The sequence below is a fragment of the Podospora bellae-mahoneyi genome, chromosome 5, assembly GCF_035222275.1.
Source record: "Podospora bellae-mahoneyi strain CBS 112042 chromosome 5, whole genome shotgun sequence".
In the NCBI taxonomy this organism is placed as follows: Eukaryota; Fungi; Ascomycota; class Sordariomycetes; order Sordariales; family Podosporaceae; genus Podospora; species Podospora bellae-mahoneyi.
The window spans coordinates 2,219,778-2,246,640 of record NC_085884.1 but is presented as its reverse complement, the minus strand read 5'-3'; the positions used below and the strand labels follow the sequence as shown (position 1 = coordinate 2,246,640).

Here is a 26,863-nt window from a genome sequence, read left to right as displayed (position 1 = left end):
CGCGCTATGACGAACCCCTATCCAGAACCTCTGAAAGGGATACCGGTTGAAGGCTACTTCTGAATAATCCTGGTTCGGTACAGCTAGACAGTGTACGACAAGATGTCTCAATGTAAACACTAGATACCGTGAATACAACTTGAAATTGCATACTGCGGAACTGTCTATCTACACCAGCCAGTTCCTCCGTATATATATATCCTACGCCAAGCCTGGCGTTGTCCTGGATCGATAGACTCGACCCTCGATCCTATCGATACTATCCCTCCGGGGTTGACTCCTCTGGATCGACCCTCGATCCTGATGATCCTATTCTGATTGGTCCGTAATCCTGTGCTAATGATTGGTCAGTGGTGCGCCTGCGCCCCACTAGGTGTCAAGCCGTGACACGCGCCTCTTATTAATAAACTTTAAATATACCGATTCGTTAAACGTTAGTTAAAGCTCTAAATGCGTTTTACGTATAAATATAATTACTAAAGGGCTAAATATAAAGATTAAAAAGTTATTACCGAGTAATTTACGTTTATATAAAATATTAAAGTTAAATATAATATTATAAATAATAATATTTATAATTTCGACGAAATTAAATTTATAATAAATATTATTTCCGTAAGTATAATAATTATAAATTCGGATAGCTTTAATAAAGTAAAATTAGTTTACTTTAATAATCGCGAATAAATAACGGTACTTTAAAAAATTAATACCTTCGGCTAAACTATTTTACCTTTTATTATTTTAATTATATAATATTATTTTATTAATTAATATATTAAATATAATTTAATATTTATTTAGCGTATTATAATTATTAATCCGGTAAACCTAAATTAAATTAAATATTTAAACTATTATATAATATTTTATATAAAAGGTAAATATTAATTATTAATTTTTAATAATTATAAAAGTTATTATTTAATTATATTTAAATATTAATATTAATAAAATAATATTATTACGCTTTATATATTTTTATATTTTTTTATTTTTTTAATTATTTAATATTAATTACTTTAAACTATTAAAATAAGTATATAATTATTAAATTAAAACTTCAATATATACATATATATTAATTATATAAATAAAAATTAATTTTTTTATATTTTTCGTAAAGTTTTTTTCTTTTTTATAGTAAAGAAATATATAAAATACTTTAATGAATATTAATTTTATATCATAGAATTTAAAGAGGGTATTTTTTATATTAAATATAATACTTTATATATTAATATCTTTATCTTTAACGCCGGATATAATATTTTATTTAAATATTTTAAATATTATAAAACTTCCGAAAAACTAATTTATATTTAATATTTATTAAAATTTATATTATTAATCATTAAAATAATTTCCCGACTTTAATATTAAATATTTTAAGTTAACTTATTAAAAGTACGATAATTATAATATATTAAATAGCCCTCTTATAAGTAAAAGTCTCTTTACTCCGTAAAGCTAATAAGGTACTAAATAAACGCCGGAAAGCTAAAAAACATATATACGGCTCGGAGGGTTACTTATTATACAAGATGCACAAGATTTACTGGACCAGAAGGCCGTGGGTGGGAAGGCAGTGGAAGAAATATAGCTGGATGGCGGTAGTGTAGGGGGGGCTCGTACGAAGGTTCAGTGCTGTAGTATGTGCGGCAAGCCTGGCCATAATACCCGCACTTTCCAGGAGGCTGCAGAAGGGTCTGATTCAGCTGTTTTTGACGTAATTGTAGGTGGTTCTTAATGTTGTGGTCTAGCAATTGAGGATAGTTGTAATAGAGTAGTAAAAGGTGCCTCACTCGCTGATATGCCTTACTCACTGATAATGTACGTTAGTCCATAAAAAACTGAAACCTTAAACACCGCGCTATGCATGTAAGTCAAAACCCACCTTTTTACTCCTCCCTCCTTCCCATCCTCAAGACCAGCTCGTGGTGGAAGAAGCCAATTTTGCGCATGGAATGATTACTCAATCCATACTCCACACCATCTCCCCCATGTTCCGATCCCTATGCACAAGCTCCCACGGATACCCCCTCCTCCTCCACTGGTTCCGCGATATCGCAGTAATCATCATCTCATCCAGCACCGTCGCGCCAGCCTCATACTTGCCCCTCCCAAGCGGACCTATCTCGGGGTAGAATATATCCGCCACCTTGCTCCCGTTCGCTGCGTCGTCATTGTCCAAATCAGTCTTTTGCTCATCAAGGAACCAGTCCTCACTCTCAAGCTTGACATGGACAGGTGGCCGTACAATTATATCCCATGTTCCAATGAATGCCTGGTCGGCAGGGTGGATGACCTTGGGCTTGTTGAACTCCTGAAGGGGCGTGTGCTCATACACAAACGCCCTCAGCGTCTTTCTGTGTTTCTTGGCCCAATCAACCTCCCTCTTTGCTTTTTGCTTCCGCTTGAGCTTGTTAATCTTGTTCGAATGTCCCAGGGATGGCCGGATATTCATGGCTGCCTTCTTTGAGATTCTGTATGAGCATTCTTCTTGGTGCTTGTAGCACGGAAAGGGGAGTTCGACGGGGGCTTGAGCGACGGGCAGGGGGTCGTTCCTGTGGCGGAAGCCGCGGTTGTGGAGGATTGTCTGCGCAGCCTGGGGGAGGAAATGGATGGGGCACTTGTACAGGCAAGCAAACTGAGTTGGGTTACGGAAGCGAAGTAGCTCGCCGAAGAGGCCGATGCCGTTGTGGGACTGGTTGTCGGGGCATCCGCACTGGTAGAACTGGAAGAAGAGGCAGCAGGTGCACTCGGGGACTGGGATGAAGAGGGCGAGGTTGGGGTTGAGTTTGAGAAAGTGGAAGCTTTTGTCGGGTGTGAGTGGACGGCTGAGCATTGGGTCGTATGATGGGTTGTACATTTTGGAAGTTAGATATTAGTTCTTTTGGTTTTGTTGTTTTTCGGGATAGGAAAACCTGGTGTCAGTAAAAGAGGGTGTAGATACTGATGAGGTCTTTGGATATCCTGAGGGCAAAAGAGATACACGATGCGGAAAGTCACTCATCTGTCTCTCTGTCTAATGCTGGAATACCTTACTGGAAGGTAGTGTGTTTATGGTTGAATTGAATGGAAACGAAGGAATAAACGCAAATACAAACAAGAACGCAAGCCGCACCGCGGAAAGGGGGGACAGTGGTTTAAGGACCTGACAGAACAGTCTCTTTGTGCTATATGCGGGAGATAATGCATTGTTGAGAACAACCCAGGAGGTAGACAAAGAACGATAAAGACTATTGTCTTGCTGCCCGCCGGTGAGTTCCATCTCCCTCGACTCGAAGATAAAAATAACAACCCGATCCCAAGCCAGCCCTGCAGCTCCATGCACTTCCCTATGTCTAGAGGATAAAGTGCCAGTCCCTATTCCACCCAAATCATACTCGCAAGCCGTTTATCAGCCTCGTAAGCAGCGGTGGCCAAATTACTGTTGACCTGCTGCCATTCCGTAACCACACCCCAAGCCTCTCCCGAACCTCAGCGTATGTGCCGTGTATGAATTGGCGTCTGGTGTAGAACCGAAGCTTACAATCCTCAGACATTCCGGGGGTCTCAAACGCCTCGTCAGCAGCCTTGTTCATCGTCTCGGCAATGCATTGAACATGTCCCTGGTCCGATTATATCTCTGAAAACAGTTGGCTCGAAATTACCTGTTCGCGACTGTCCGCCGGCGGCGTAGGTTCCTGTTTTGGAACAAGATGGCCCCTTGGCGGAACCCAGGTGGGATGGGTATCTCGGTCATGTTGTTGGGTATGTTTTTGTAGCCTTCAAGAATTCGCTTGAGTTCCTGATTGAAGGAATCAAGGTCGTCGACAAGACCCATCAGAGAGCCCATTGCGTCCCAGGATTTCTGAATCCCCTGCTCCGCTCGGCTCTTCGCCTCCTCGATCGACTTGGATGCCATGGTGGCGAGACTTTTGTGAGTGAGATGTGCTATATGCCAATATCAGTTAGCAAGGAGAAATGGAAATTTTAGTGAAAACAATTTACCTTGGCTTGGGCGATGTTGGGACGAAAATCTGTCGCGAGCGAGCGTTGTCCTCGTGTGAGCAGACGGTTGAGTGTCTGTGTGCTCGCGAAAAATAAAAGAAGTAAAATTTGGTTCGCAAGCGGCACCACAGAAAGGGCGCTGAACGGTCTGTGTTGTCCGGGATGATTGGTCCCATATATATTGATAAATCGTCCGCCTGGCTGAGACCTGCTCAGCATTAACATGTGCTTCAAAATACATGGATGGGAGAGACAGTTCTCTGAATATTATATTGCTAACGACAATCACTGTGAGGAGATACCTGTTCATCCCGCTCTTCCTGTGCTACTCCTTGTGCCTGTCAAAACCTTCCCAATCTCGCCTTTTATATGCTGCAACACCCAGTGTTGCATCAGGTGGCCAACTTTGTCGTGCCTTTGCAGCTGTCTACCGCCCTTTACCCCTTGCCATCTGATCGTGGCCCGAAGGCTTCGTTCACCCCTGCAAATACGCAATGGCGACCTTGTTCTCGAGATCGATTTCATCGAGGGACTTGTACATTTTCTGGAGAAATACTAGATGCTTCAGGTCAGTCGGCAGCTCCGACTTTACCGCTTGCACCTTCATCTGCCTCTCCACTTTTGCCTTCTCAGACTCAAACCTGCTTGCCCACGTCCCGCGTCCTTTCTCCTCCTTCCACAACAGATTATCAGCGGCCTTCACCCGTTCTTTCACTTGGCAAAGCTTCATTTTGACTATCCTCGCTAGTCTCACACAAGGTTCATCGAAGTACTGTCGAAGGTTGATCATGGGTTGGCAAACAGCCCTCCTCTCTGTCTTCTGTGCCCGCTCAACTGTGGGCCCTAACCCGATGGCCGCTTCTTGGACGGCAACTAGGTGGATGAATGTTGTTGTAACGCGGTTCTAGAGTTCATTATTCATTGGCATTCGCTCGAGTTGATGGCGTTCTCGTTTGGAGTCTGGATTCGGGAACGTTTCGAACACCGTGGCGGCGTACTGTTGAATATTCGAGCGAACAGACTCGAGCTGGTCGGAAAGAGCCTCTATGTTCATCGCCCGACCATCTTTTATCCTGGGGGGTTCGGTCCACGTCATGCTTTTCCCGGCGAAGCTATTCGGGTTTATCAGCATGACGAACTCGGGCTTTCGAGAATATTTGATGGACTCTGTCTGATTGGGAGAACAAGCAACATGCCCAAGCGGCATCTTTTTGCCGTTTTGAGAGCATGATATAAATAGTTGCAGCCAAGGCCGCTACGACAAATCGAAGTGGATGCCAGTCAGCCAGCCGGAGGCTGCGGAAGGATGGGTTCGAGCAACAACATGCGGCAAAAGTTCTTATCCAACATTCCAGCGAGACCGGACATTGCGGGAAGTGCACCACCCAAGAGGAAAACGCTAGGATTTCATGATATTTGCGTGGTGGACGCAAGATTCAAAGCAACCCTTGGGCTCTGAGGAGTTAGGTACACATTGCCTTACTTAACACCTGACTCTGGTTGATGGCGGGGTTTTCTGAACAACGGCTAAGCACCGCTTCTTTGTCATTACGCTCACCTAGGTACCGACAAACAGCCCTCGTAGGTCAACCTTGAACTCGATCATCATTAAGCCACAGTTTATCACCACCTCAGATATCACGGCTCTTCTACGTTTAAAGGACAACAAATTCAATGAGCTCTCCCGCCTTGCAAGTTAATATTCCAGTGCTTTTACGGCTTTTGTAACTCGTCTCCAAAATCCAACAAGCATACCGGGTATCATTAAAGCATATACACCATGCAATGTATTGGCACAGGGACACAGCAGGATGCAGGTGGTTCGATACCTGGTAAGTATTAGGTAAAAGGATGAAATTATTGGATCGACTGAGGCTACACAAGGGATCGGGCCGTCTTACATCGTAATGTTAAGACACAGCTATCACGAACTTTAGGCCACATTATGTTAAATATGGTTGAACTGAACCTCTTCAACCTCCGAAACGTATGAACCTCAGCCATAAATCACCTAATTCCACTCGTGTCGTATTAACTTCCGCTTCAACAGGTCAAGTCTACAAATACCTATCACTAACCTTTTGTAATGTAATAATGCCAATCTGGCCAGCATTTTCATGACCGGCCCGTCTTTCCCAAGCCCTATTCCAATCCTGCCGTTTAAGCCTTTTCAATACTTCCCCGCTCTGTCGACAAATCACAGCATATCGACCCACTACACTGCATTTGTTTGATCGACATTGCGTTTCTACTCAGATTATCTTCTCTTCTAGAACGGTTCAGCTTCAAACTCGACGCCACCAAACGATACTGTCTTGTTGGCACAACAGCCCAGAAGTGCATGTTCGGAGTTAGGTAGGAAGACAGATGATAGCTCAGAACATGAGGCGCGCCTCTTGGCTCGACTGCATGCGTCTGATTTGGGCTCCTCTCATACATGTATCATTCAACCCCAGTTTTCTACCGGAGAACCGTCATGGAAAACAGAAGTATAGCTCAAGCAAGGTCGATGCCCACGGCGGGTAATCAATACCAAAAGACTAATGACTGCCTAGATTAACAAACCACAACAGAGCCTTCTCCGTAGTTGCGTTCTGCACTTTGCGGCTAACCGATGAACCAACCTGGGAAAAGACCTAGCTTCCCTGAAACTGGTCTGTTTCTTCGGCCGCCTTTTACGCACGCTCGAATCATGAGAAATTCCGTCATACTCAGGGCCGGTTTTTGACTGGCCAAATCGTACATGTTGACCGTCGTACCGCCGTCCGTCTAAGACCTCAGAAGTAGCCATACCTCGATGCTGTTACACGGCAAGTCCCGATGAGAGATCAGCCAGCCAAGTTCCCAAGACGCAGAGGCCCAGGAGCGGGGTATCTGCAAGATTTGAGTCAATGGAGAGTGAGCCTTGAGGGAGGGTATCTATTGGGTTGAACTGGAATAGATCATGAAATTCAGAACCTGGGGAGATCGAAGCACAGGCCATCTCCCTGGTTTATAAGTACGACGTTGTCGGCTCGGAAAACATGAAGTTGAGAATCATCAGACAACTCGAGGTCACAGCCATTCGAACTCAGCACATTTCCAAGCCTTGAAACACGACTTTCAACCAGCAAGGTCAGTTCTTTCCCCTTTTCCTCCGGCTCTTGCCATACTTCCCCTGACTGACCAACTTTCACCAGGATGTCCTACACCATCAAAGTCCAGGTCTACCAGACCAAAACCAACGCCTTCTTCCACCTCGCCGAAAGCACCGTCTTCCGCAACGGCACCTGGGACGAGGTCAAAGGCGCCCAAGTCCTCACCATCGGCGCCAGCGGCACCTCGGGCTCGCTCCGCTTCGTGGCCGACACGGGCGAGAACTTCATCGTCACCCTTGGCGTGCACAACTACAAGCCGTGGGGCGACATCGTCACTAAGCTGGACCCTGCCAGCCAGACTGGTGTTGTCATCACGCCGGAGTACTACGAGACTGAATGGGGTGGCACTCAGAAGAAGGAGCGTGTTGATGCGAGGTGGAAGACGCTGTCTTCGTATGAGGTCACGAGGGATGGGAGGAAGTATTCGTTTAATTACACGGTGACGAGCGGGAATGACCTCAAGGTTAATGTTGTTATTGGTTAGGGTGGACATGTGGTGGATGGTCCTGGGTGCCAACTTGGCAGGGGGTGAAAGTCAAGGCCAGGTTGAGGGTGATAGTGAGGTCTTGAGGTGTAGCTTTGTTATTGAATGACGAATGACTTGTGCTTTCATGCATGCTTCTCTGACCCGCTGCGTCTTTGTTTGAGGTTGTCATGAAAAATAGGCCTGCCCAGTTTATTTTCTTGCTATCCTACCTACATGCCAATATCAACTCGAACCTGCGTATCCCAAATCACCTTCCTGGCTCCCTTCTGTTATCGTGGTTCAAGACCTTCCGCACCCAACTATTTTTCCGTACTTTTCTTTGTCCTTCTTGAGATCTTCCTCTCGCTTGCAGAGATCCTCCTTGTCTGACAGATCAAGTTTGCGTGGATCTCCCAGTCCTCCCCTGATCCACTCTATCAACAATCCAGAGGTAAGATCGAAATACCCGTGAATTGTGAGCATGATATTCACCAGATCCATGTCTCCTGACTTCATGGACTGCATCATAGTGCCCTTCCCCTACACCTTGCGTGTCTCGGTTAGGTCCTGATAGTCCTGAAAAGCCTGGATATTTACCGCTTTGAGATCGTCTATCGCCCTTCCTATATCGCAGTTGCAGGGGGCGTCGGTGTTGGCTGGTGCTGGCGAGTTCATGCGTCGTACCTCTGCTTCGACGTGCCGACTGGTAGGAGGTCTGAAGTAGTATGTCGACGTTGTTGGTCTTGGATTCGTGGTTCATCTTTGTGGGTCTGGCCGTTCTCGAGCCCTGGGCCACGTCTTTGTGGACTTCATGATTAGCAGAGTTGAGCTGCCAATCTTTTGAGGATGATAGATAGGCGAGCAGGGAAGCTTGTCTTGGTGTTCATATGACTTTAGAAGCTGGGGTGCTCGTGTTGTGAATACCTAGTGGTGGCAGTAAACTAGCGGCCTGCAAAGACTGGTAGTAGGTGTAATGGACAAGGTGACTTGCATTTTTCATGTAGGAGGAACGAGGTCTTACAGCCCTTGAACTTGCGTAGAGGCTCAAGCCTTTGGCAGCTGGTCAAAACCAGGAGATAGTCATGTTCTCTTCACCGTGGCAACATGGTACTGACCGGTGACCAAATATCCAGCAAGATCATTCAGACGGTATTTCGGTTTTGCTATCATGACCTCTTCAAGTATTAGGACTATTGGTCCCATCTAGGAAACATGTCACGCTTGTTTGGAAAGGTTTCACAATCAGTATTTTCATATGTGTCAAGAGGATTAACTAGGTACCTACGTATGGCTAGAGTAGAAACCTAGACTAGGTGAATACCGGCATAAAGGGATCTATTTCATCTTCAGATGGGAATCTCATACTGCGAAAGCTTTTGGGTCCTTCCAATGAGATACGCAGACTTGGTCATCCTCGCACACCTCCCATCAAGCCTCCCGGTGATGAGAAACCATCATCATTGGGCCTACAAACTCTACTAACGTGCATGATAAGCGAGCGACGCAGATAAGCGAGCGACGCACTCTCCACCACAATACGTCTCTTCAATATCTTTTACTACAATTCACCACCAACAACCATGGACGGCCCTTCAAAAGAAGCTAGACTTCTTCTTACCCTCGAAGCTATTTAAATAAGGAGGATCTTAATATCCGTACTGCAGCTAAGTTATATAACGTCCTAAAAGTAACCCTCCGCCATAGGCGTAATGGCCGACTAATGCAATATAATATTCTAACTAACTTACGTAATTTAACGGATCTAAAGGAAACGATAATAGTTTAATACGTCCTTAAGCTATCTATACGTATATTCCTATTTAAATTATATAATATAAAAAATATAATTAATTAATTATTATACGTATACGACGTGCTTTTTATTAATAAACGCTAAACCTATCACTTCGTTAAACGTTAATTATAGCTCCGTACGCGTTTTATATATAAATATAATTATTAAAAAGCTAAGTATAAGCATTTAAAGATTATTATTAAGTAATTTATATTTATACGGAATATTAAAGTTAAATAAAATATTACAAATAATAATATTTATAACTTTAACGAAATTAAATTTATAATAAATATTATTTTTATAAATATAATAATTATAATTTCGGACGGCTTTAATAAAGTAAGATTAATTTAGTTTAATAACCGTAATAAATAATAATAATTAAGAAAGTTAATATTTTTTATTAAATTATTTTACTTTTTATTATTTTAACTATATAATATTATTTTATTAATTAATATATTATAATTATTAATAATAATTAAATTATTAATCCGGTAAATTTAAATTAAATTTAATATTTCGATTATTATATAACGCTCTGTACGAAAAGTAAATACCGGTTATTAATCTTTAATAATTATAAAAGTTATTATTTAATTAGATTTAAACGTTATTATTAATAAAATAATATTATTACGCTTTATATATTTCTATATTTCTTTTACTTTCTTTAATTACTTAATATTAATTACTTTAAATTATTAAAGTAAATGTACGGCCGTTAAATTAAAGATTTAATATATATATATATATATTAATTATATAAATAAATTTAAATTCTTTTATATTTTCCGTAAAATCCTTTTTACTTTTATAATCGAAAAAAATATACAAAGTAATTTTATAAGTATTAGCTTTATATTATACGGTTTATAAAAATATTTTTTAAATTAAATATAAAGTTTTATATATTAATATTTTTATTTTTAAAGCCGGATACGGTATTACCTTAATTATTTTTAATATTATAAAACCTTTAAGAAATTAATTTATAATTAATATTTATTAAAAATTTATAATATTAATTATTAAAATAATTTTTAAACTTTAATATTAATTATTATAAATTAGTTTATTAAAAATACAATAATTATAATATATTAAGTAACCTTCCTTTAATTAAAAAACGTTTCGCTCCGTAAAGCTAATAAAGCATTAAATAAACGCCAGAAAGCTAAAAAATAGATATACGGCTCGGAGGATTACTCACTGTGCAAAATATATAGGATTTACTGGACTAGAAGACCGTGGGTAAGGAGGTAGTGGAAGAAATATAGCCGGATGGCGGTAATGTAGGGAGGCTCGTACGAAGGTTCAGTGCTGTGGTGTGTGCGGTAAGCCTGGCCATAATGCCCGCACTTGCCAGGAGGCTGCAGAAGGGTCTGATTCAGCTGTTTCTGACGTAATTGTAGTTGGTTTTTAATGTTGTGGTCTAGCAATTGAGGATAGTTATAGTAAGGTGGTGGAGAGTGCGTCGCTCGCTTATCTGCGTCGCTCGCTTATCATGCACGTTACTGATATCACCCCATACCATGCTGCGGGTTCGACTTGAAGTCCAAAGCACGGTTCATTTTGCTACTCATAAAGAGACACAAAGATGCAGGCATTGGAGGCACAGTTGTCTCTCTTTTGGCCTACAAGCTGTTTTTTCTCCGCAGGTACTGTAGTAGGGTGGTTTCCCCTATCAACACTTGGGGTTAACGTTTACATCGATAGCATAACAAGTTTTGATAGTCCTTTTGGCGAGAAGGAGCCGCTCCTATGCCTCCACCGCTATCTAGAGCAGGGAGAGGCATTTTCGTTTGATTGTGAACTGGCGATAATCTCTGTGTCTCTGGAGAGACAAGCACGTGTTTCCCAATAGCCACACAGCCACGAGGCATTCGGAAAAGCGAAGGGTTAAATGCGAGAAGGATCTAGATTGGAAATGCGAATGATATCTCCAGTGCCCGGATTCTCAAAATGCCTATCATGAACATCCTTGCGCAATTTTGCGATATTTATCTCCAGAGAGATTCGAGAACGCCGGCTTCCCATGCCTAATGATGCCAGTGTTGGTACACCGACAGTCTAAAGATGGCTGGCTGGTGGCTATGCTGCATTGTATGCACGCATGCTGACTGGTGATATCTTGGCTCTCCAGGCAGTGCAGGTGGCCTTGAGCTCTAAGCCAGCAGTCTTGAAAATATTTAGACTGCCATGAACCTCGCTTCAAAGAGACCATTAATCCCTTTGAGCAGACATCCTGAGTCGAAAAACAACCTCCGGCAGCAAAATGACCCAAATCGCCGAACTCGCCCCAATTCTCGAGGGCGTGTCCCTTCAACTCCCACCCAGCACACCACCCAACACTGAATATGGTCTGTCTCGTTCCCTTCACCTCTGTTCCTCACCCCTTCGCTAACCTTCAAGTTAAAGACTTCCGCCAAATCCTCACCACGACCCCAACCCACCGTGCCACATCGACCCTTTTCCGTCGATACACCCTCCTCCTCTCCTACCTCCTCGCCTCCTTCCCCATTCCCTCCGAAAGCGAAGACAACATCCCCTCCCTCACCACCCTCTGCACCAAATCCCACCCCCACCACACAGCCGAACTCGAACTCCAGGTCATCCAAATCGAAAAGCGCTTCGACCAGCTGTCCACCCTCATCACAGCCTCCATCTCCCTCATCAATGGCTCCACCACCACCACCCACGAAATCACCTGGTCCCCTCCCCCCCCTTGCAACAGCTTCCCCGACGCAGTAAAAAACTCGCTCCGCGCCCAACCAGTAGAGGTGTTCAACGCCCAGGATGAGAAACTGCGAGTCATGATCGAGTTCAAGAACGACCTTCAAGAAGGCGACTTCAAAGCGAGGTATCTCAAGCTCTGGAAGGAGATTGACATTCTACAAGCTATCATCGAGGAGTTACTCACTGTCGGTGAAGGGACGATCGAAATCGCAAGAGGGGAGGTCGGTTTCGCGCCTGATGTTCTCTGCTGGGGGCTCACTGATACTGAGCCATCATTGGGACGGTGTGAAGCAGAAGAAAAAGGGAGGAGGTTAAAAAGGGAGGTTGCCGCTGGGATGAGCGAGGGGAGGAGGAATGATGAAATTGTGCGGGTTCACACTTTGTTTCCCGACAAGAATGGGGAGAGGAGATACCATCGCTTCACGGGGTGGTTGGTTGATCAAAAGACTGTTATGACGGTAGGAGCGGCGGTGTATAACCACAAGGAGGGTTTTGCTCAGGCGGTGGAGATTGATGTACCCGGCTGGGAGAGGTATAGGGGCACGCACTGCGGTGTTCACTGGGCTTTCTTCATGGTGGGGGACAAGTCGTTCGATATGGGGGTTATCAGGCTTGATCGTGAGGTGGACGGCGAGGGACCTCTCAAGCATAGGCACCCGCCTTATCGAGGGGAGAAAATTACTGTTACTGTGCGGGGGCTTCTTCCTGACCGGTCGGGTCACGAGAATGACGAAGTCCGGGAGGGGTCTACGCAGGTTGTTTGTGACATGGAGGAGAACCAGCGGTTGATGGATCACAACGTGGCGGTTGCTTCATGTAGCAGCGGAAGTCCAGTGATGGATCAGGGAGGACATGTCATCGGCATGCACCAAGGCACTGGTTACAACCGAGACGACCAGCTCGTCAACAAAGCCTTGACGTTTGACCCGTCTTCCAATCGACCCGGGGCGTTCAAGGTTGCGATGGATTTTCTGGAGGATCCCTTGAGCTGTATGGACAAGGTTGCCAACCTGAGAGTGAAGCCGATGAGGACGGAGCAGATGCGGAACGGGCTCTGCCGTATCCAGTTTCGGGGGTGGACAAAGTGGTACAAGGGAGATATCTGATGGTGGTGATGAACGGTGGCGACTTCGGGCCACACCATCCTCTGCACTGATAGGGGGGTTGCAGGATGAAACGGGTGATGGCAGTTCTGCTCAGTCAGTGCGGGGGAATCGGAGGATGTGACGACGGCTTGATGTTGATAGAGTTGAGATATCCGTAGATTCCAGTGCTCATGGGAATCATCAATACAATACAGTTCTCCTTATTTCGACTCCTCCACCTGCTGTAACGGAGAAGGCCACCGGAGCCGAGACACGGAGCCGATGAGGCAGAGTGGGGCCACCGGCTTGCCGAGCCAAGTGGGGCCGCTGTTTATCGGAAATGGTGGTTCGACGGCCTCCACGTGGCTCGGATTGTGAAACAAGGGAGTGCGCGGTTTATTTCTCTCCCCGGCAAGCCGCGGCAGGCCAGAATAGGCGGTGGGCCTTCAGATCGTGTCAAGCCTGCCACGATGTCATGTGGAGATGTTACTAGGCGGTGTGGGGTACCCTGGAAGTCGCACTCGTGCCCCAGACGAGCATGGCGGGCTGGCCATAGGAATATATCTATTTTATTTGTTTGTTTTTTTCCTGCAGCGTGCATGTCGTTCATGTGCATGTTGTTTATTCTTGAAAAAGATACTTGCATGACAGAGCTGTCAATCGGTGAAACGGTATTGGAGTTGAGGGAGACACTGCAGGAAAAAAAAAAAAAAAAAAGGGGCACTTGACAGCGCTATGGCCGCGAGGCTAGCGCAGAAGGAGAAGTAGGAAGCTTGGGGCTCCAACGTTGTCAGGTTGCATGGACTGGATGCAGCGCGACGTAGGAGAAAGACGCGCTTTGGATTGTGGTTGGACGAGCTCTTTTTCAAACAATTCATCAGTCGAGGACATTTTCGGGATGCCGCTGTCGCTGCCCTTGTCGCTGTTCAAAGGATGACGGTGCAACGGAAGCAGCCGAAGAATGAAAGTAACAAGAGACGACGTCGCAATCTCTCCACTGATTTACGCAGCCGTCCGTCTGCCGAATGGCCGCTACCTAATTTAATCCTGGCAAAGCAAAACAATTACAATCTCAAGAGCAGCCCGAGTGGCACACACGGCACAGTTCCCCTAAACGGGACACACCGACGCACACTCTTTACGCGCTTCTGAACATCTCTAATTCGTGCGCGCTGCTTGTCGAGTGCTTGTTGATTGGCTTGGCCGTGGATGGCGTCAAAGGGGCGTCTTTGTGTCACCCGCCTGTTTCTCCTCGACAGGTACTCCGTACAACATGTACCAAGATTACGATCCAACCGACACGGCTCGCCGAGAAGGCGGCAGACGGAAGCCCGAACTGACTATCGACACGTCGCCGTCCCCCCCGAGAATCAAAAGACAGCGAGACCCCCCACAGACACCGCCTGCCCGCGAAACACCCACACCTTCCCAAGTCGAGAGCGCCTCATCTGCTGGGGGCCAGGTGCTTAGGTTGCCCAAAGGCACGGGTAGAGACACGGCCGACATTGAGACCTTTCTTGAGAGTCTCACGCCCGTCGACATCCCCTACGAGATGACACTGCCGAACCAGGACCAGCAACATAACCAGCCCGAACTGCCATCATCGTCTCGCTCCAAGAAGCAGCCCGACCCCCGCGACTCCCACGACCTCTCGCTGCCGGCCCGCCAGGTAACACGGGACTCGCTCGTGGCCAACATGCTCCTGTCGCTCGACCAAATGTCCATGGGCCAGATTGGAGGAGGTGTTGGTGGTACCACGTCATTTGGCGGGTCGAGGCCAGGGTACGACGATCCCCTCTTTTCCTCGTTTGGAGACGACAACAGCCGAACAATGACCTTCAACTCGAGGACCGGCCGCACCGGCCACGGCTACTCGTACAGCTCTGACCTCGAAGGGGCAGACGACGCCAGCAGGATGTCATCGCGCGGCCGCCGCAGCAACAGCAGCTCAGGCTTCCAGTCCAACCTCGGCCGGATCAACAGCATGCGCGAGACGGGGACACCCGGGGCAATCCATTCCAGAGACGGCAAGGGGAGCAAGAGCAGCAGCGCAAACAGCATCGATCAGGGTTACGCGCAGGTTCTGGGCAGCCAGCGATGGGCCAGGGGCTTTGGGAGATCATCGAGCTTTGATGGGGCGGCAGAAGCAGCAGCACCACGGCCAGCACCAGGCCCCTGGCACATTGAGTTTTCCAACACTTTTTTCAACAAGAACAACGATGAGTATGACGCCGCGCCGATGCCAACGGTCCCAGCCGGCCCGCGTAGACTAACCACAGTGCCGTCGCTGCCCGTCATGCCGCCACCCGAACCCAAGACTACCGAGCCAAAGGCCCAATCCAGAGGGTCGAGTGTCGAACGTCGACGAAGCATCCGCTCGTCCAAGAGCGCCACCATCACCAGAAAGCCAGACCCAATGTACACCACGGTGCGCGATGCACCGCCTGTCCCTGCTTTGGACATCGACTCAGCTCCTGCTCCACACATTGGTTACGAAAAATCAAAAGAGGCGGGTCTTGTCCCGCCACAGGCCACTATGCAGCCAAAAGAAAAGCAAGGTTTCTTCAGGAGGATGTTTGGATCTACCAAGACAGCATTGACACCGAGCATCTCTACGCCACCAGTAACACCGGCCGCCTCCTCGCTCGGACTGCAGCCGAAATCATCCGCACCACCGTCACGCGAATCACATCATTCCACCACGCATACGCTACAGAAAAAGACGTCGTCGTTCTTTCGGCGACGGAAACAGTCCATCACAGATGCGGAGCCACCACCGGTACCCATCGTGCCAGTGGCACCGGTGGTGCACAATGTCCCGGCGGTCAAGCTCCCTATGGATCAGCTACAGGTGTTCCCAGGGATAGGAAAGGCAGAGCCCAGCCCGATCACCAGCTTACGGCGGGCCATGGACCCGTTCCTTGCTGGCAGCCCTACGTCGACCGCTGCCCAGACCCCTGTGGACGAGCCAATGCCTTCGATCGAGGCACCAGAATCTCCTGTTCAGGCCAAGAATCCCGCGCCACCGGAAGAGGAGAACCGCGGTAGGAACCGCGGCTTTTCACCGGACTATGACCCGAGTCCAAAAGCTGTTATACGCAAAGTCGACCCCGAACCCAGTGATCCCAACAACACTGCCACCACACCAAACCGGCCCCCTGCTACGCCTCTGGCCTCGCCGCCCAAGTCTTTTCTACGCGAAGACAGTGATGACGAGGACAGCCCGGTACGGTATCGCAAGGCTCCTCAGTCTGAAACCAGGAACCTCAAGCCTGGGGCGGAAGATGACAGGAACCGGTCACCGTCACCAACGGTATCCAAGTCCAAGAGCGTTCCAAACCTTAACATGGCCAGGAAAGACTTGAGACTTTCGATCCGACACAATACCGACAACCCGCCCACTCACCGTGACAGTTCCAACACGCTCGGCCTGCCACTTGAAAAGCCAAGTGTGCCCAGCTTCAAGATCGAAAGCGCCGAGCCGAGTCCCAAGGGTGAATCCATTCCTCACTCAGCCAAGACCATTGATGAACCGAACGAGTTTGTGGTGGGAGATCCCACGGAAGATGACCGTCAAAAGGCACAGAAGATTTATGACGGCAGTGAGGAGTTCATCCAAAAGGATCGGGCGGCGGCTTACATGGGTGAAGAAGGCCCTGTTCGCCAGAGAGTGCTACGTGCTTACATGGATCTCTTCGACTTTGAGAACCAGAGCATTGTGAGCGGCTTGCGCTTGGTGTGCAACCGCCTGCTGCTGAGGGCTGAAACACAGCAAGTGGACAGGATCTTGGTAGCCTTTACCAAGAGGTGGTGCGACTGCAACCCAAATCATGGTTTCAAAATACCAGGTAAGTTTTGTGTCTCTGTTTCTCCCAAGGGTCTAGCTGACACTGTCACAGATGTTATTCACACTATTTGCTACTCAATCATTCTTCTCAACACGGATCTTCATATTGCTGATATTGAGCACAGAATGAGCAAGCCCCAGTTCGTCAAGAACACCATGACCACCATCAGACAGGCCCTTCAAGAGTCGGCGCCTGAGGCGTTCAACAAGCGTGCGAGCATCCTGCCGGGCAAGGGGCCCCAGTGGGAGGCGGAAGGTCGCACGTCGGAGGACCAAAACCCGAGATATAGTAGCTTCCGGGCCTCGTTCAAGCCACCACCACGTCCCGGTTCGGCGCTTGGGACGTTTGCGGATTCGGCTGACGGATGTGGCCCTCTTGTCAAGGCGCCATTTGACGGGCCGCTGAAGGCATGGGAGCAACAAGTGGAAATTGTCTTGAAGGAGACATATTCTTCGATCCGCGATGACCGTTTGCCGTTGTTCGGCGCCGATGTCTCGAGCCCTATCGTCCAGACCCCAAACAGCTTGTCCGTCATGAGCATGCTCAAGCGGTCACCCAGTGTGCTTAGCAAAGCGCCATCAGAGGGTGTTGCTTCCACCCGGGGCCGCATTCAGGACACAATGAAGCCCAACTCGAGGTGGAACTCCAAGAGCAGATCAAGACCACGAGGCTTTGGCAACGGCTTCTCGTCTAGTAGGACTAGCTTTGACGATGGAACGTCTGTCTGGAGCCCTACCGATTCCTCAGCGACCTGGAGTAAGGTGTCGCTGGGTAGGACCCACACCTCCATGTCAATGGACTCGTTCGGCTCGGCGTATCCCCGTGGCGACTACCAGCAGTCGATTGGATTCGCCAGCGCTCTGAGCCAGGCGATTATCCGGGAGGATAATGCCGACGACGACGGGGAGGTTCATCCTGATGAGTTGTTGGATGATGAGTCTCTTGAGCTTGCCGGTCCTCCATGGATCAAGGAAGGAATTGTGAGCCACAAACACTTCAAGGATGGGAACAATAAGAAGCCCAAGAACCACAATTGGACCGAAGTGTTTGCGGTCATCCAAAAGGGGCAGCTGAGCCTCTTCTCCTTTTCGCCGAACAAGTCGATGAGACAGAAGAACAGACGGGGTCCTGGCGGGACTCTTCCCAAGGGTGCCGTGGTGGGTGGGGGCAACTGGCAAGACCATGCTACCAACCTGGGTACTTTCTCGCTCAGGCATACTCTCGCCACTGCTTTCCCTCCTGGGGGGTACAGCCATTCCCGCAGGCACGTCTGGATCCTGAACCTGCCCACCGGCGCCGTTCACTTCTTCCACGTCGGCACACCCGAGATCAGCGCCGAGTTCGTCAGCACGGCCAACTACTGGAGCGCCCGACTCAGCACAGTACCACTGATTGGTGGTATCTCCAACATCGAGTACGGCTGGAGCGACGCGGTTATCAACAATGCGCTCGTAGCCGCCATTAACGAAAGCACAACCAACCTCCCCAACCGCCCCCCAACATCCGGCAGCAGCGCCCGAGGCCACTCCCGCTCCGGCAGCGCGGCCGCTGCCAACACCGGCACAGGGATAGTACCCACCCTCACCCGCTCCTCCATGCAATCCGGCCGCTCCATCCGCTCTTCGTCCTTTGACTTTGGCGGCTCTCTCAACCGCCCTGGCTCGGGCTCCTCGGGCGTCCTCGGCAACCACGCCGGCCTGGTCGGCTCCCTTCCTATGCGTCACTCGGCCAAGCTGCCTGGTGATCGCATCCACATTGCCGACTGGACACCGCCGCAGCAGTCCACCCGCCCCAGCAACCTGTCCGAGAAGGACCAGCTGGGGTATCTGCAGGGGTACATCAAGAGTATCGAGGCGGAACTGCAGAGCCACAACGCGCTTAGGAGCCCGATGCTACTTGCGTTCACGCCGAGGAGCACGAACGCGGTGAGGGCCATGGCGAATTGGGAGAGGAAGAGCGAGTATTTGCTGCATGAGATTGTCAAGTTTAGGACGTATGCCGAGAATTTGGAGATGGCGACGGTGAGGAGGGGGGAGATCTACAAGGAGAGGGATATTGCGAAGCGGGCGGCGAGGGGGGAGGAGGTTGATTTGGACGGGGATGGGGAGGAAGAGAAGAAGAAGGAGGAGGGGGTTGAGGTGGTTGTGTAATGTTGGGGAAGACGGGGAAAGAATAGAGGGAGAGGTGGGGATGAGGGTATACGTTAGCGGAATATTCTGTTTTGACTCTGATGAGAGCAAGCATTGTTGGTGCGTCGGCCATGGCATAAGCGGATTTCATTTATTTATTTTTCGGGTGGAAAGGTTGAAAGGTTAAAGGGTTTCAGTTTATCACGATATGTGTACTTGTAATCATTTTCTTGCGAAGGTACTAAACCGTGGTTGAGTACGGTTGAGAAGGCGGTTTTATACCCATTTTTATTCGGGAGCATTGCTGAGTTCAGGAGGAATATTATTTATGGTTTATCAGACTGTCATGTGGTGATACGTACAAACCTCCGTCATGTGGTCATCTTCACATGCCGGCAGAGGCGGGAAGGTGAGCCTTGGCAGGGTCCATTGCGCCCCGCTAACCCGAATGTAACTAACCCCGCGGTCATCATCATGGCGGGATAAACAAAGAGGCTCGGTTTGAGGCGTCTATTCAAGGAGATAACATTTTACTGCTTTTTACAGTTTACAGTTCTTCAGGTGACTTGCCAGGATCCATAGATTGGGATATCAGGTTTACCAAGTCTCTCAAATCTCCCCCTCACCATCACCACCACCACCACCATCACCAACCACATCTCAAGGACAATAAGCCATACCAGCTCATAAACCAGACAACACACTCACTCTCACAAGATTGTAACTCCCGACCAAAGGAGAAGCATATTTCTTTTTTTTTTTACCCCAACAACAATGTCAGCCGACTTCTGGGCCGGCTACCTCTCGGGCGCAGCCTCCATCATAATCGGCAACCCCCTCGACGTCCTCAAAGTCCAACTCCAAGCCAGTTCCTCGTCCTCTTCCTCTTCCTCTTCCCCTTCCACCACCACAACCACCACCAACCCAAGAATCCTAACCACCCCCCGCAACCTCCTCCTCGGCACAGCAGCCCCCATCCTCACCTACGGTGCCTTGAACGCCCTGCTTTTTGTGTCGTATAACCGCTCAGAGTCCTACCTCAACTCTTTTTTTCCTTCCCCCTCCCACCCCGGCCAGCAAGTAGGAAAAGGATCAAACCTCACAACCACCTTCCTAGCAGGCTGCATCTCCGGCCTCGCCACCTTTTTGGTGTCTTGCCCAACCGAGATCATCAAAGTCCGTTCGCAAACCTCCTCGACCTCCTCCTGGAATGTAACAACCCAAATCCTACGGCAGAATGGCGTAAAAGGTCTCTACCAAGCCGGGGGGGTGACCGTTCTGAGAGATAGCATAGGATACGGGTTTTATTTCTGGGGGTACGAGCTCTCCTCCGGATGGTACAACTCCTTCTTCGGCACCACACCAGAGGAAACAACAGGGAGGGCGCTCCTCTGTGGTGGGGTGGCGGGGGTGTTGACCTGGGCGAGTATTTTCCCTTTGGATGTCGTCAAGACCAGGATGCAAACTCGGGACACGGCGGGGGAACAACAAGGTTTGTTGGGGAGTGGAGGAAAAGGCAAAGGGGCGTGGCAGACGGGGAGGGAAATCTACGCGAGAGAAGGGATAAAACCCTTCTTTCGGGGGCTAGGAGTCTGCAGTCTGAGGGCGTTTGTGGTCAATGCCGTGCAGTTTGCCGTTTATGAGGGGGCTATGGCTAGGTTGACGGGGAGGGACGAAAAGGTGGGGGTTTTACAGGAGGGCTTTGCTGGGTAATTAGAAGAAGGGGTGTTGTTGTTGTCGTGATGGGAGGGGTTTCAGGCTCCTGTATGTTGAGATGGAGGTACCCAGTACGATATGTATGTTGGAAAGTCAAGAATTGACAGCAGAGGAATGGTAAGTATATACCACATCACAGGGCACATACATATCAGCTCACGGGCCAGACCCAAAGAACAGCTTCACCATATCATCACCTCCATCACGGCCATTAAGACTACCAAAAAGTCCCCCAACTATGATGTATATTGATATCCCATATCTACTACTTCACCACTCAAGCACCACCCTCACGAAGCACGACGCTATTCTTCACCCCCAATCCCAAGTGTATGCTCGCAACGCCATGTCAAGCCAGTGCCATGCTCATAATCCATATACAATACGCTGTGCTTCAAAAAGCAAACAAACCACCTCGCTGTCATGAATCTTCCTCATGCTGACCATTGACCAAGCGCCATAACCATAGTGCCATAACACAAAGAACAAGAAAGAAAAATAAAAATAAAACCGAAGAATTCTCCTATCCATTTTGGGAAACAAATGCTACCATCAGATCATCCGAAGGATAACAAGACGATAACCTCAAGGGGCCAGCCAATAAAAAACACTATCGGAGAAATCCTTCTTCATAATAACCATTTCCTCCTTGTGATATCCGTGAACCCATAAAAACCCATAAAAAGCCCATAAAAACTCCATAAAACCCGTTATCGTGTGTCGCATACCGCATGTGTAATTCCGAGTACGCTTCATGCCGTGAAAATGCCCAGAATGCCTTCCATCGCTCTGTGTGACCTTGGGCCCTCAAAAAAAGTGGTTTCCGATGTCCTCCTTCACCACCTCGTGGAAATCCTTCAATCGTGAAAATCCGGTATCATCAAGACTGTGTACGAGGGGATCCATCTATCGTCCGCAACCCAGGGGTGCCTGCCAAGAGGAGAAAGAAAAACAGGTGCGCCATCCATCCGTGAAACAATGGAAAGAAACAGAAGACCACCAAGAAGAGAAAACTGCGCCCAGGTGGAAATGCGGTGAATCCTTTCCGAAAAAGAAGATGCCGGGGTATCTTTATGAAATGCCACGAAAACTCCCATGTTTCCCATATGACCCATGCCCAACCATTATTCTTGGTGTTTATCGTGTTGCGCCGTCAAAATACCTCCCCCCCCAAAAGAAAATGAAAACCGGGAAGTTTAGGCAGCGCCGCAGAATTGTACCGTTTGAGAAGACTCAATTCTGGTCAAAGTGTCGTATATCCGGCCCTGTGCTGAGGCAGGGTGAACTCGATGTGGGAGGTTGTCGACAGAAACAGAAAGCAAGCCTTGGTCTGGAAGGCAAACCCTATTCTCGTCGAAATCCATCATTCCATCGTGAAACCAGATCATATAGTCATCAGTCGTTTTGATTTTTTTTGTTGTTATCGTGTTATCGTCGCACTCATGACGAGTCGAAAAGTGTGAATGTGCGCGAGAGGATGTTCTCAAAATGATGGTTTGGCCTGCGGTTGTGTTGTTGCGGTAGCCATTGCTGCTGTTGTGGTGTTCCGTACTCATGGGCTAGCAGTCTGGAGACCAAAGGCTGCGAAATCAAAAGTGTCGCTGAGTGGAAATTCGCAACATAGCAGAGGGCCGCAGAGAAGACCACCAGATCGAGTCATGGACAATAGATCTAGCAGAAAAGAGAGCCGAAGAAATGATGTTGTACAGAACGCCGGGAGATGCGAACAGAGGCCAAAAAAATAGGCTGAAGATCGTGGAATCGATGCCGGTCGGTAAGACCATTCAGTCAGTCGAGCTGACAAGATTCTCGTGGGGAGGTTAAAAGGCCGGTATGAAGTCCGGGATGGACTCAACGGTCATGTCAAAAAGCTCCTCACAGAACTCGTCCAGCTCAATGATCTTGAAGAAATCAGCCCACTTGGTCTCAAACTCGTCACGCCAGGCAAAGGAAATGTTATGAGCCCATCCGTACAACTCGACACGCCAGCCGCGCTCAAGGAGACGCTCAATGTTCTTCAAAAAACCGTCAGAGTACTCGGCAGACGCAGCATCGCCAGTGCCCAGGCAAATGGTGCCAGGCTTGTGATCAAAATCAAGCTGAAGAAGCTTGAGATGGAGAACCTCGTCGACACCTTGCTCGCCCAGCTTCATGGGGCCGGTAAAGAGGTCGTCGTCATCGTTGGAAGTGTCCGACTGAAGATCCGCTCGCATCTTACGCGGCGAAACTGGCTTGGACACACGATGCAAAAGGTTAACATCATAGCCTATGGCGCCAGCTTGCTTGACATGGCTTGGCAAAGACTTGGTGGCGCTTCCAAGTGATCCGGCAAGAATACGCTTCCCGACACTCCGATCGCGGGCAAGCAGCGTGTCGAAGTTATTGAAGCTGAAGGCAGGGGCAATAACGCGCCTGCCAAGGGGAATGCCACGCTTCTCCTTCATCTTGTCGTAGAAGCCAATAATGATGTTGGACAAGTCGACGACAATGTAGACAGGATTGCGAGCAACCTTTCCCAAGGTTTTGTCACGCATGACGTTGGCATCTGCGTGCTTCAAATCGCTGAACTTGTGGCGCAGAAAGCGCTCCTTGCCCAGCTTGGTGGTCCAGTACGTCGGAAAAATCTGATGCTTTTTCAAAAAGCCCAGGGCAGATGAGGGGACATCGTAACATGTCATTCCGTTCCACAGCTGCTGTCGAGACTCAGGGTACTGGGTCACCTTGACATTCTCAGACAAGGAATTCCGCGGGCCCTTGGCAGGAGTCTGAAAAGTCGTCAACTGGGTATCACCAAACTGAGTAGTGGTGGTGAGCACAAGGTCGGGGCTGTTGCACTCGGTATTGGCAACAGGAGCGTTCAGAGGGGGGAACTGAAACGCAGAGGAGTTTTGGTTTCCGTCCTCAGCGACATCGGAAGCGGCGTACACGGGAAGCCAGTATCCGCTCAGACCGGCACCCAAGAGGCCTCCCTGCGGAACTGTGGGCATTGTCTGAAAGACAGGTTGTTGAGTGACATGTGAGGAGTAAGGGATCTGAGAGGGGATTCCAAGCGACTCAGCAAGGTCTCTGGGCAACAAGGCGCCGCCGTCGGCGTCATCATAATCGTCGTCATCTGCAGCATACACAGGCATCTCTGTAACTGCAGAAGATGCGTCAGAGAACTGGCCTGAGTTGTCAGATGCTTGAGCCTCCATGGAGGTGTCGCTGGCGCCCGAGACATAACCAGAGTAGGAGGCCTTCGTGGTCATGGGAGCGGGTGATGGGGTGAAAGGGGTGGCATTCGCCTGAGAGTGCTCGCCAACGGGCGACGGCGTCTGGTACAGCTGAATGTCTTCAAGTCGCAACTGATCGACAACTGATGTGGTGACGTGAGGAGAAAATGATGGATGGTACTCGTGACGGGCGGCCTGCATGTATCCCTCATTGCTGGTAGGCGCAGAAATTGGTGTTTGTTGAAGGTCGTGAGTCGGGCCGGCATACGCTGAGGCGGGAGGGCCATTCTCTGCAAGATGGACAGATGACAGGGTCGAGGTGGCCTCGGGAAGGCCAGCAAAGTACGACCGCAGCCCAGCGGTTGAGGCAGCTTCAAGAGGGTCTTCAATCACAGGGATCAAATCCCGCTCAATCGGGGTATAGCCGGGAATGGTGAGCTTGCGCTTCTCATCTCTGATCTCCTGTTGCCGGCGGCGCACAATGTGAACGAAATGCCTGGACCGGTACATCTTGGCGTACTGGTGAGCTTCGTAGTCAGTCCAGCCCGCGTTTTTGGCTTTCTGGAGGCAAAAGTCGTAGAGAACACCAGACTCCTCCTCGGCGTCACGCAGGTGGCAGTCGACATCGTACAAAGACTTCTCGGAACGCTTGTAGTTGTCAGAGACCATCATGGCGGCCAGGTCGGGATCCATAGGCGCGACTCCAAGTCGCTCGTACAGCTTGTTCTGGACGATCTCAATCTTGGGACCCTCCGACGCGTCGTCGACGATGCGGAACTGCTCGAATGATGGAGAGAACAGGGCAGCTTGGTCTTCCTTGGAAAGCTGCGACAGGATGCAGGAGGGATTCTCCGGGCGTGCTCCAAGGACCCGGGACCACTTGACAAGCAGGTCGAAGTCGGTGGTAAGCCGGTGCTTGGCTACGGGCCGACCAAAGTAGGAGGTCGACGCCATGTCGGCGGATGAAGCCATCTCGTTGGACTCTGACCTTGTGGTTTGTGAGATGACAACGCGAATGGGATTGATTGTTGTCGATCGGTCGAAACGGCGTAGGCTTCGACTTCCTATAACGATTAGTATCTCGAAACGTGGGCCAGGAAAGGCGAGGATATACTTTGTTAGGCGAAGAAAACAAAGTGGTGGTAAACAGTATTGAGCGTGATTGATTGAAGGACGGGAAGAGTGCGTGAGGAGAGGAGAGGAGAGGGCAGGAGGGATAAATATGGCACTGCCAGGAAGCAAGAGGCGGTATTGTGTGCGGTCTGCTTGCGTCGGGGTGAGGAGGAAAAGGAAGTGGGAGGGAGTTGGGTTTGTCAAGAAGTAGTTGGGGAGATTGGGTTTAGGGCGCAAGAGGTCAGCGAGAGAGGAAGGCAGAAATTGTCGTGGGGGCCGGTCAATAGCAAGAAAAAGAGGGCACCATTGTGTGCGGTGGAAAGTGGCAGAAGAATAGCAAATTACGCAGGCGCGGGACCTTATTGTTGTGATGCCCCTGAGAGGTGGGTGGCAGCGATGCCAGAGGCAATGGATGGTGTTATGTTATTTGGGTTGAAGACGGACGGGAGGCGATGACTCGGGTTGAAAGTGGAACCCTTCCCCGCCAATGCCCAAGTGTTGTCAACCTACTATTGGCCAATCAGAAGCGCAGGACTGCAGAGCCGCACCACCCTGGCACATGGAACTGCCCTCCTTTTTTTCCTAAAGATATAAATCTAGATGAGAAAAGGGTATATAGGATAAAATCGTGCCTACCGTCTTTATTCACTTCTAGTGCTCTCCCAACCACCTCAATTTGCATCCTGAAACGACAGAGTACCCGCCAAACAGTTGTTCCCCAGCCGTCGCCAGTTTCTTGCCACTGACGTCGGCAGTGACTCAAAGCTGGAAGCTGCTCCTGAGGAAGGTACGCGCGCATCCTTATCGTCTTGCACACTGCCCTGCCTGATTTTCCTGGCAGATTCTCACAAACAAAATTGTGCTATCAAGACCGTTGCCTGGGAGCCAATCTCGTCGAATTGAAGCTACTCAAAATCCCGAGGCTGGGGGATCGAGCAGCGGTGATGCGTTGGCACCTGCCCGTGTACGCCCTGCCCCAACCCAACGGCCACGCTGCGAACCACGTTGTCGTGGCCCACGAAATCTCACAAGACTCGACGTCATCAGCATGATACCCGTCAAAGATACACAAAACTTCCGGCAATCCCGAAATTCCAACCAGTCGCACAAAATCATGTTTTCTGGGGTACACTAGAGCTTGCCGAGGACCGACTTTGCCTTCCCCCATTCTCGATGTTTGATGCAAGCTGATAACAGCGACTTTCGCAATCTGCAAGGAAACAATAGCATGTCCAAGCGGCCATCAAGGTGCCTCCATTCCACTCAGACCCGGCCCAACGGTCACTGGGTCGCTGTTGCTGCAGGTCTAGCCAGGGCAACCCACCAAGAAAGTATCACCACTCCACTTCGCTGTGGAGCTGAAAATCTTCACCCACAGCTACGCTTTTTCTGCATCGACGGAAGCACGGAGTTCCGTGACAAAAGCAGATTTTCTGTCTGGCACCTCCACAATTCCTTCAAGGATATCTCTCAGCATCAGTGGTTTAGTGGTAAAATCCATCGTTGCCATCGATGGGCCCCGTGTTCGATTCACGGCTGATGCATCTTTTGGCTGTTGCCATTACTTACTATTTTGACTTTTTGCTAAAAAAAGAATGCCGACCTGTTTCCCGTCTATCTCCTT

General features: G+C 49.0%; 6 protein-coding genes and 1 non-coding gene across 7 annotated transcripts; 4 read left to right on the top strand and 3 right to left on the bottom strand.

Moving 5' to 3' along the window:
• Positions 1–1,975: 1,975 nt before the first annotated feature.
• Positions 1,976–2,872, bottom strand: QC761_506259 (uncharacterized protein; the record flags this gene model as incomplete). Its single annotated transcript, XM_062879845.1, has 1 exon — positions 1,976–2,872. The coding sequence occupies one exon, from the start codon at positions 2,870–2,872 to the stop codon at positions 1,976–1,978; it is 897 nt and encodes a 298-aa protein (XP_062731020.1).
• A 3,146-nt stretch (positions 2,873–6,018) lies between these two features.
• On the top strand, positions 6,019–7,746 carry QC761_506250 (uncharacterized protein). Its single transcript, XM_062879844.1, has 4 exons — positions 6,019–6,351; positions 6,453–6,501; positions 6,570–7,110; positions 7,177–7,746. The coding sequence occupies exon 4, from the start codon at positions 7,177–7,179 to the stop codon at positions 7,615–7,617; it is 441 nt and encodes a 146-aa protein (XP_062731019.1). The 5' UTR covers positions 6,019–6,351; positions 6,453–6,501; positions 6,570–7,110; the 3' UTR covers positions 7,618–7,746.
• Positions 7,747–11,427: 3,681 nt separating this feature from the next.
• Positions 11,428–13,441, top strand: QC761_506240 (uncharacterized protein). Its single transcript, XM_062879843.1, has 2 exons — positions 11,428–11,760; positions 11,819–13,441. Exons 1-2 carry the CDS (start codon positions 11,676–11,678, stop codon positions 13,240–13,242), a joined length of 1,509 nt encoding a protein of 502 aa, XP_062731018.1. The 5' UTR covers positions 11,428–11,675; the 3' UTR covers positions 13,243–13,441.
• Positions 13,442–14,065: 624 nt separating this feature from the next.
• Positions 14,066–19,219, top strand: QC761_506230 (uncharacterized protein; the record flags this gene model as incomplete). The annotated part of the gene is made up of 2 exons (XM_062879842.1): positions 14,066–17,069; positions 17,121–19,219. The coding sequence occupies exons 1-2, from the start codon at positions 14,495–14,497 to the stop codon at positions 19,217–19,219; spliced, it is 4,674 nt and encodes a 1,557-aa protein (XP_062731017.1). The 5' UTR covers positions 14,066–14,494.
• A 753-nt stretch (positions 19,220–19,972) lies between these two features.
• Positions 19,973–20,911, top strand: QC761_506220 (uncharacterized protein; the record flags this gene model as incomplete). Its single annotated transcript, XM_062879841.1, has 1 exon — positions 19,973–20,911. The coding sequence occupies one exon, from the start codon at positions 19,973–19,975 to the stop codon at positions 20,909–20,911; it is 939 nt and encodes a 312-aa protein (XP_062731016.1).
• Positions 20,912–22,734: 1,823 nt separating this feature from the next.
• On the bottom strand, positions 22,735–25,098 carry QC761_506210 (uncharacterized protein; the record flags this gene model as incomplete). The annotated part of the gene is made up of 1 exon (XM_062879840.1): positions 22,735–25,098. One exon carries the CDS (start codon positions 25,096–25,098, stop codon positions 22,735–22,737), a length of 2,364 nt encoding a protein of 787 aa, XP_062731015.1.
• A 1,614-nt stretch (positions 25,099–26,712) lies between these two features.
• On the bottom strand, positions 26,713–26,783 carry QC761_0080370. Its single transcript has one exon. It is a non-coding gene; the product is annotated as a tRNA-Gly (tRNA).
• Positions 26,784–26,863: the final 80 nt, after the last annotated feature.

Bases quoted from the DNA above. Each gene is read 5' to 3' on its own strand.
- QC761_506250 (XM_062879844.1), top strand. From the start codon at position 7,177: ATGTCCTACACCATCAAAGTCCAGGTCTACCAGACCAAAACCAACGCC.
- QC761_506240 (XM_062879843.1), top strand. From the start codon at position 11,676: ATGACCCAAATCGCCGAACTCGCCCCAATTCTCGAGGGCGTGTCCCTT. The intron at 11,761-11,818 runs GTCTGTCTCGTT...TTCAAGTTAAAG, and splicing joins ACCACCCAACACTGAATATG to ACTTCCGCCAAATCCTCACC.